Source organism: Cydia amplana, chromosome 1, assembly GCF_948474715.1.
Source record: "Cydia amplana chromosome 1, ilCydAmpl1.1, whole genome shotgun sequence".
Lineage (NCBI taxonomy): Eukaryota > Metazoa > Arthropoda > Insecta > Lepidoptera > Tortricidae > Cydia > Cydia amplana.
Genome location: NC_086069.1, coordinates 20,375,871 through 20,385,670, shown reverse-complemented (window position 1 = coordinate 20,385,670; position 9,800 = coordinate 20,375,871). Strand labels below are relative to the sequence as shown.

The 9,800-nt window shown below is 42.6% G+C and overlaps 1 protein-coding gene across 1 annotated transcript; it reads left to right on the top strand.

The window, feature by feature from the left end:
- Positions 1 to 673: 673 nt before the first annotated feature.
- LOC134650125 (prolyl 4-hydroxylase subunit alpha-1) lies at positions 674 to 9,800 on the top strand. The gene is made up of 11 exons (XM_063504964.1): positions 674 to 865; positions 2,234 to 2,379; positions 2,495 to 2,651; positions 2,904 to 3,085; positions 5,132 to 5,271; positions 5,687 to 5,811; positions 6,239 to 6,392; positions 7,246 to 7,470; positions 7,804 to 7,863; positions 8,435 to 8,600; positions 9,668 to 9,800. Exons 1-11 carry the CDS (start codon positions 678 to 680, stop codon positions 9,784 to 9,786), a joined length of 1,662 nt encoding a protein of 553 aa, XP_063361034.1. The 5' UTR covers positions 674 to 677; the 3' UTR covers positions 9,787 to 9,800.

The window sequence follows — 9,800 nt, the reverse complement described above, 5'->3', positions numbered from 1 at the left end:
ATGACTGAAACCTTGATTTGATGCAATATATTAAAAATCAGTCATGACCACGTTTTTTTCCACAAAGAAAGGTTTTTGTTGGTATACAGATATGTTCCATTGTTTCATTCATAATCAGGCGATAAAATGCGAAGACGCTTCCTTGAAACAAAATGATGAATCATATATTAATTAAGCCATTATACTGTAAGTAATTTAATTATTAATTAATTATCCTTATCTGTAACTTATGTAAGCTACTCTTTAAAATAAGTTTAAAAACTTGTAGGCACCAGCAGTACTTAGGTACCTATAAGCGATGCATTATGCAAATCAATGCAAATATGATTTCAAGACATCTTCTACAAAGGCATTTTGAACTTAGTTTCACCAGGCGACCCCAAACACTTTAACATGAGATATTCGTCAAATAAGCAGAAGGATTTGTGCAATCCTACTTAGCTCTTATAATATGAGCATTTTTAAAATATTGGCTCCTATTTTTTGTTAAATGTCGGCTCCGAAGCAGGAGATGGGACCGAGGGAAAGAGATTTAGCAATTGTCCCCCGATTAGGTAGGTGTTTAACCTTCGCAGTAATCCGTACTGATGGTAGCTGATGGTTACTACGTATCCGATTTGAAACTCGTAAGTTATGCACAACCAAATGTTTCTTTCAGGTTAACAAATACGTCAAAAATGGTTTCTAAAATCTCGCACATAGCATGCGTGAGCTTCTTCCTTCTGCACCTGGAGTCATGGACTCACGCGGAACTGTTCACGGCCATAGCCGAGATGGAGCCACTGCTACAGACGCACAAGAGGATCATTGATGACTTAGATCATTATATTATAAAGGAAGAGGAAAGAATCGCTGTTTTGAGAAGGTAACAACTTTATATTCTTCGCTACAAAACCACGCCTGCATACAAATTGATCTTAAATATGACCCTATTTTTTAGGGTTCCGTACCCAAAGGGTAAAAACGGGACCCTATTACTAAGTCTCCGCTGTCCGTCCGTCCGTCCGTCTGTCACCAGGCTGTATCTCACGAACCGTGATAGCTAGACAGTTGAAATTTTCACAGACGATGTATTTCTGTTGCCGCTATAACAACAAATACTAAAAACAGAATAAAATAAAGATTTAAGTGGGGCTCCCATACAACTAACGTGATTTTTGACCGAAGTTAAGCAACGTCGGGCGGGGTCAGTAGTTGGATGGGTGACCGTTTTTTTGCTTGTTTTGCTCTATTTTTTGTTGATGGTGCGGAACCCTCCGTGCGCGAATCCGACTCGCACTTGGCCGGTTTTTTTTTTTGTAAATGAACATGGGAGTACCCAATTTTCATCTTTTTTCGAAAATGGCCAAGTTGGATTAAATCAAGCAAATACCAATTGAGTTCGTTGTGAATGGTTCTGGAAGTATAATCGTATTTATTTTAAACTAATAATAACTTCAATTGCTTTTAAAGTCTATCAAAAGCATAATAAGTATTTGTGGTACAATACCACTGCACTTTCAAGTACTTAAATCACCAAGTATTGTTTGCAGTATATTTATTATCTTTCGTCACAGCATTGTTTGAGAAAATCACTATACCTACATTATAATATGAATTTTCGGTCTCAGATCTTGTGTCAGCAACTAAGATAGGTATTTTTTTGCATGCATAATTAATAAACTAAACTCATAAATACCATCGCACAAATGGTTTCAAATAGACCGGCGTCGTCATCCACGTTTCGGAGCAACGCTCTATAATTTGAACACCAATCTAAATGATTTAGTCACTGTCTCGCCTGGTCTCAACTATACAATGCTTTTTTATTACCTAATCAATCTTACTATGAAAATGGAAAAAAACCTAAGCCATAACGATAGTGATTTGTGATGCAAATAAAATGGTTAAAAATATGTAAGCAATTTTTTATAAAATCTGTATAAGAAGACTAATTTTATACAATTATACATTTCCTAATTTGCATTAATAAAAAAACGAATTTGCACTGAACGATGAAAGTACACTAAATCGTAATGTACTGCTGTATGCATTGCATCCAGATCTGACGAATGCGCGTTTGCCGAACCGCTGGTGTAACGCACGCGCACTGCACATCATACTACGTCACGCTACAAAGCGATCCTTTCGCGAATGGTGCAATAGCGGCGCCTTTTACAGATTACGACACACCTGGATCGATTGATTGAGACCTAACAATGATCACATAAACTCAATAACGCCCTTTTTCTAGGCACTTGGACCTGTACAAGCACGAGCATGAAAAAGCTATGGAAGACATTCCCAACTATTTGGGGAATCCTATCAACGCATTTACCTTGATTAAAAGACTGACTACGGAATTAGATGATATAGAAGATAGTATAAAAATTGGCACTGGTTGGTACTCATGTTTTTTTTTCATTACTATTTGTTAAAACTTACTAAACTTACATGAAAACCATGAATGTATTTGCTTTTAAACAAGTTAAGCACATTCTTTTATCGATTGCAGATTACATAAAGAACATTACGATGAATCACGCGGACGTGAAGTACCCCACACTAGAAGACTTGGCGGGAGCGGCGCAAGCTCTAACGAGATTACAGACCACCTACCACTTAAACGTTCACGAACTCGCCCAGGGCGTACTCAACGGAGTGAAGTACAGGTAAATTTGCATTAAAATACTGAATACGCATAGAATGTTTTCAGTACTGGACGCTGAAGGACTTGAGGGGCATATTCTAGGCATACTCTCTGAGTATATTATAGAATGTTTAGAATACATTGGGAACGTGACAACGCCCCGACTACTAGAAATTGGTTGTAAATTTTATCATAGCCATAAAATACACCACCTGAATACTTCATTGGCATTTAGTAGCATTGAGTACCACCAAGTAGTTACCATGTTTCACAGCTTCCCAATGTCGGCGGCGGACTGCTATGAACTCATGCGAGCGCTGTACAACATGAAGGACTACGAGAACGCGCTGGCGTGGGCCATGGAGGCGCTCAGCAAGCTGCGGGAGGAGACCGTCTCGCACTCCTTCACGGAGATAGACCTGCTCGAGTACATCAGCTTCTCGTATTACCTGAAGGGTGAGGCACCTGTCAATATGATGTGTACAACATGACTAAGAGATCACTGGCGTGGGTCATGGAGGCGCTCAGCAAGCTGCGGGAGGAGACCGTCTCGCACTCCTTCACCGAGATAGACCTGCTCGAGTACATCAGCTTCTCGTATTACCTGAAGGGTGAGGCACCTGTCAATATGATGTGTACAACATGACTAAGAGATCACTGGCGTGGGTCATGGAGGCGCTCAGCAAGCTGCGGGAGGAGACCGTCTCGCACTCCTTCACCGAGATAGACCTGCTCGAGTACATCAGCTTCTCGTATTACCTGAAGGGTGAGGCACCTGTCAATATGATGTGTACAACATGACTAAGAGATCACTGGCGTGGGTCATGGAGGCGCTCAGCAAGCTGCGGGAGGAGACCGTCTCGCACTCCTTCACCGAGATAGACCTGCTCGAGTACATCAGCTTCTCGTATTACCTGAAGGGTGAGGCACCTGTCAATATGATGTGTACAACATGACTAAGAGATCACTGGCGTGGGTCATGGAGGCGCTCAGCAAGCTGCGGGAGGAGACCGTCTCGCACTCCTTCACCGAGATAGACCTGCTCGAGTACATCAGCTTCTCGTATTACCTGAAGGGTGAGGCACCTGTCAATATGATGTGTACAACATGACTAAGAGATCACTGCGGTGGGCCATGGAGGCGCTCAGCAAGCTGCGGGAGGAGACCGTCTCGCACTCCTTCACGGAGATAGACCTGATCGAGTACATCAGCTTCTCGTATTACCTGAAGGGTGAGTCACTTGTCAATATTATGTGTACAACATGACTAAGAGATCACTGCGGTGGGCCATGGAGGCGCTCAGCAAGCTGCGGGAGGAGACCGTCTCGCACTCCTTCACGGAGATAGACCTGCTCGAGTACATCAGCTTCTCGTATTACCTGAAGGGTGAGTCACTTGTCAATATTATGTGTACAACATGACTAAGAGATCACTGCGGTGGGCCATGGAGGCGCTCAGCAAGCTGCGTGAGGAGACCGTCTCGCACTCCTTCACGGAGATAGACCTGATCGAGTACATCAGCTTCTCGTATTACCTGAAGGGTGAGTCACTTGTCAATATTATGTGTACAACATGACTAAGAGATCACTGCGGTGGGCCATGGAGGCGCTCAGCAAGCTGCGTGAGGAGACCGTCTCGCACTCCTTCACGGAGATAGACCTGATCGAGTACATCAGCTTCTCGTATTACCTGAAGGGTGAGACACCTGTCAATATGATGTGTACAACATGACTAAGAGATCACTGCGGTGGGCCATGGAGGCGCTCAGCAAGCTGCGGGAGGAGACCGTCTCGCACTCCTTCACGGAGATAGACCTGCTCGAGTACATCAGCTTCTCGTATTACCTGAAGGGTGAGACACCTGTCAATATTGTGTGTACAACATGACTAAGAGATCACTGCGGTGGGCCATGGAGGCGCTCAGCAAGCTGGGGAGGAGACCGTCTCGCACTCCTTCACGGAGATAGACCTGCTCGAGTACATCAGCTTCTCGTATTACCTGAAGGGTGAGACACCTGTCAATATTGTGTGTACAACATGACTAAGAGATCACTGCGGTGGGCCATGGAGGCGCTCAGCAAGCTGCGGGAGGAGACCGTCTCGCACTCCTTCACGGAGATAGACCTGCTCGAGTACATCAGCTTCTCGTATTGCCTGAAGGGTGAGTCACCTGTAAATGAAGGTTGTTGTAAGTTATAACCAAATTATTAGCTAAAAATAATTATAAATTTGTCTCTCTGTAAATTAAGGTGAACTTATTGGTCTGCTTTGCCTAGCCCTAGCATATAGAAATAATAAATATTGTACATATAATTTATAATTTATGACCCTACATATAATTAAAGCAGCAGTTATAAATTAAGCTATTACGAACCAGCATGCTTTATCTTAGGCTCTGTCATCAGGGTCGTGTTTCTAACTTTCTACCAGCGTTTTTAAACTTAACAATGCGGGTACATCTACAAACAGTTCCTCAAGTGTGATGTCTTTTTTCATACTCCAGGAGACGTGAAGAGTGCCCTGGAATGGACGGAAAAGCTGCTTGCCTTGGACCCTGAACATCCGCGGGCGCGGGGCAATGTGCCGCACTTCAAGAAAACTATCGCCGAGCAGGAGAAAGCTGTGCGGAGGAGGCAGCGAGGGGTTAGTCGATCACAACAAATACACTAACACAACAACAACAAATAACACAACAAAGACAAAGAGGTGTTTTTACCTAAGAATGTAAATACAACTTGCAATTTTTGTATGCTAAATAGGCATAGTCAGCAGCAGAAGTTGCTAAGCTGATGAGATATTCAAAATTAACTGAACAGGACTTTATTTTTAACAAAATCAGGATGCCATAGGTCATTTTGTACATCTCGCCCGTTTAGGTACTTCTGTCTGTACAAAAATTACACATTCTAATATTACGAAATTCGTTCGAAATTTCCTGATTTTCCTTTCATTAATTTAAAATTACACACCTCATACGTTAACTCTAAATAAAGCCATGTACTGTCAAAAAATATCCCTCCATATTTTCTGTTATCATGTATTGTATCCGTTGCGATAGGAAACCGGGGAAGAGTCGTCGAAGCCCGAGGTGTCCGACGAGATGAGAGATTACGCCATCGAGAGAAAAAAATATGAGGCGTTGTGCCGCGGCGAGATGGAAATCTCCAGTGAAATTGCTAAAAGGTACTTACTACTCGTCAGATTTCAGACTATTTTATCTGTTCCCGGTTCTGTTTTGTACTGCTGCGCAAAATCTACATTATTAATAGGTATTGCATCCCATTTATCCGCTCTTTCTTTTTATAGCAAATTGTTAATTACCAACTAGTAAAAAATCGCGTGGTACAACATCGTCCGATAATCAATACTTATTAAAAAAATTATCGGTTTTTAAATTTTGAGTTGATTAATCCGTTGATTAGGTCTAATTCGGTGTAGGTATAAATATCGGAAACAATCGCTACGAATGCCGCAAAATATGTAACTCCTCTAATTTGCATTAATTTATGATGAACATGACCCACCACGTTTGGCACAAGTCAAACCTTTATATTCTATTTGAATTTCAAATGTGGAATGTTGTTGACAGCCATAACCATTGTATTTTCAGACTGAAGTGCCGTTACTTGACGGAGAACCATCCTTTCCTGCGGCTAGCACCGTTTAAGGTGGAGCAGGTTTACATCAGCCCGGACGTGTTCGTGTTCCACGGCGTCATCAGCGACGACGAGATCCAGCAAATACAGGACATGGCCATGCCGAGGGTAAGTCTCTTCCCATGGTCACCATGGGCGAGTTGGAGCAAGCTTAGGTTACTTGTCGGAAAATCATTTCTACCGGCTCGCGCCGTTTAAATTGAAGCAGATGTACATCAGCCCGAACGTGTTCGTGTTCTATGACGTCTCTATGCCGAGGATGTCTCCTCTCATGGTTTTCGTGGGCAAGTTGGAGCAAGCCGAGGTTACTTAACGGAGAACCATCCTTTCCTCCGGCTAGCACCGTTTAAGGTGGAGTAGGTGTACATCAGCCCGGACGTGTTCGTGTTCCACGGCGTCATCAGCGACGACGAGATCCAGCAAATACAGGACATGGCCATGCCGAGGGTAAGTTTCTTCCCATGGTCACCATGGGCGAGTTCTATTTTTATGAGCGCTTCGCCATCGCTGGTTACATATTCGGCTTTATCAGGTGCTAGTCGCTCTGAAGATAATTCAACGAATTCGCATAGCAATCGTTGGGAGATATTAGACAATACCTACCTACTAATATTATCAGCAATTTGTCAAATATGAGCTTATTTCTGTGACTGTTAAATCCAAAGTTTAATCAGTTAAGAACAAAAACTACTAGTGGCTCTGTGGGTACCCATAGTACCGTCATTTTGTAATATTTGTAACAAATGAATCGATAAATAAATTCTATATAATTCTGAGAATGGGTTGAGAAATGCGACCTGCAGAGGAGAACGTCCGGACATACGAAAGCGAGACATTTTCATTGTGTTATCTTGTCAGCTGTACAATAATTCATGGAACAAATCGAATCGATTAATTTATCAAACAATGTAATAACTGGACAAACGGGATCGACTCGACTAACAATGCCTTACGTTCCCAGTTCAAACGCGCCGTGGTGCACGACCCGAAGACGGGCGAGCTGGTGCCGGCGCACTACCGCATCAGCAAGTCCGCGTGGCTGCGCGACCCCGAGGCGGCCGTGGTGGCGCGCCTCACTCGCCGCGTGCAGCACATGACCGGCCTCGACGTGGGCTCGGCCGAGGAGCTGCAGGTGGTCAACTACGGCATCGGCGGACACTACGAGCCGCACTACGACTTCGCGAGGGTACTCCACCGTGACTTATAAGTCTTATAACCCGCTTCCCCACAAATAGTAACTGCTGGTGAAAATAACTGACCACGATTGATGGACTGATAGACGTCAGTCAGCAATGAATTATGAACCTTCCCATACAATAAAATTTAGCTAAGGTTCTAGCGGTTTGATGCAACTGACCTTTAATTGATAATCTAAAGCGAATAAATCACAACACATTATCTGAATGTTTTCAATTGTTTTCTAATGCAAACTCTATAAACAACTAAGTGTAACAAAATATCTCCATTTTAATGGCTGCACTCGCAAGTACACTAATTTTATCATAATGTTTATTTACAGAAATATGAAAACGCCTTCAACCATTTCGATGGCAACAGAATTGCCACCGTGCTGTTTTATGTAAGTAAATAAACTGTAATGCTACATTTCAAAATCTTGTACCTTATATTTTTTGTACCAAGCTTCATGCTTGGAAAATTATAAATTTTGCATAAAAATGTACAGCTTTGTTCTCATACTACATCAGTAACATAGTAGCACCAATCTGTGGTGCCCTTAAATCGTATTAAATATCATCCAATGAGTAAGTAATTTTTCATGCTTTGAAAGTGGCTAATTGTTTATCAAAGAAGCCGATTGAAACTGCTACGTTTCGGCCCTAGGGTATTTTACTTTTAAAGTACGTTTATTTTTATTTTTTTACGATAAGTAATGAAAGTTTGATTATATAATTATAACGTTAACAGATGTAGTTGGATTATGGGCTTTGGTTCCAGAGAAACAAGGTAAAATCACTTGAAACGATTTATTTCACATAAGACCGATGCACATACAAGAATACTTGTTCGCCATGTTCGCTCAACGAAATGCATAGAAAGAGGCGCCATCTCTTGGTGGCAATATTGAAACCTAAAACTAGACAAATAGGTATTTGTGTGGCCAGTGTTTAATTTTCTAATTATTTCAACAGATGTCGGAGGTGGCGCAAGGCGGCGCGACGGTGTTCACGGAGCTGGGCCTGAGCGTGTTCCCGGAGAAGAACGCGGCGCTGTTCTGGCTGAACCTGCACCCCTCCGGCGAGGGCGACATGGCCACGCGCCACGCCGCCTGCCCCGTGCTGCGCGGCTCCAAGTGGGGTCAGTGCTCACACCTACACATGTGCAACTTGCGGAGACTTGACGAAAAGCTGAAAAAAATCTAGGACATTTCAGGAAAACTCGCGCACGGAGGGTTCCGCACCATCAACAAAAAATAGAGCAAGACAAGCAAAAAAACGGTCACCCATCCAAGTACTGACCCCGCCCGACGTTGCTTAACTTCGGTCAAAAATCACGTTGTATGGGAGCCCCACTTAAATCTTTATTTTATTCTGTTTTTAGTATTTGTTGTTGTAGCGGCAACAGAAATACATCATCTGTGAAAATTTCAACTGTCTAGCTATCACGGTTCGTGAGATACAGACGGACGGACGAACGGACGGACAGCTGAGTCTTAGTAATAGGGTCCCGTTTTTACCCTTTGGGTACGGAACCCTAAAAAAGAAATCAAAATATTTCCATGTGGAAATTTCGGTAACTTTCCGACGGCACATCGCATCGGTACTGACACTGAGACTGACTGACCATCGGTGCACCTTATGTCTTTGCAATAAGGCTTATAAATCGTCAGTGACAGTGAGGACATAGTACAGTCGACGTCAAAGATATGTTTAAATTTTTCGCTTTATTTTTATTACAAAGAAGTAAGGTGGAAAAGTGTAAACATATCATTGACGTCGACTGTGCTCGCCTTTGAAAAATAATATCCAATAACCTAATAATAATAGACCTATCCTATATAATAGACCTATCAACAGTAAATTTACTGTTGATAGGTCTATTTACCACGCACCATCCTTATTACCTAGGCAATAGAGTTTAAAGAAAATTATGACGCATATAGATGAATAGATTTTCTCTAATTGAACATAGACAGAGGGATAATGAGACGAGCAAAGCGGTGCAAAATATTGTAAGTTTAGTTTTGACAGCTGAAGTAAATGGCACTGTACAACAGTCCCATGTACAGTCAAGCGGTTATCTTTGACAATGTAGTTAAAATGTTTTCCGCGAAAATACGCGACTTAGTAGTCCTGTGCATGGCTAAGTTTAAGTACTAATATTAAGTAAAATGATATAAAAGTTATTTATTGTTGTGTCCATAGTGTGCAACAAGTGGCTTCACCAGGGCGGACAAGAACTGATCAAACCCTGTAGCCTGGACTACCAGCAGGAAGGCATCCAGAGGAAAATACCGCGCGCGGTGCCCAAGTCATCGAGGTAGGATGTTCCCATACG

Excerpts from the sequence above, each read along its gene's own strand:
- LOC134650125 (XM_063504964.1), top strand. The coding sequence starts at position 678 with ATGGTTTCTAAAATCTCGCACATAGCATGCGTGAGCTTCTTCCTTCTG. Across the intron at positions 866-2,233 it reads AGAATCGCTGTTTTGAGAAG|GCACTTGGACCTGTACAAGC; the intron begins GTAACAACTTTA and ends CCCTTTTTCTAG. Across the intron at positions 8,601-9,667 it reads GCTGCGCGGCTCCAAGTGGG|TGTGCAACAAGTGGCTTCAC; the intron begins GTCAGTGCTCAC and ends TTGTGTCCATAG.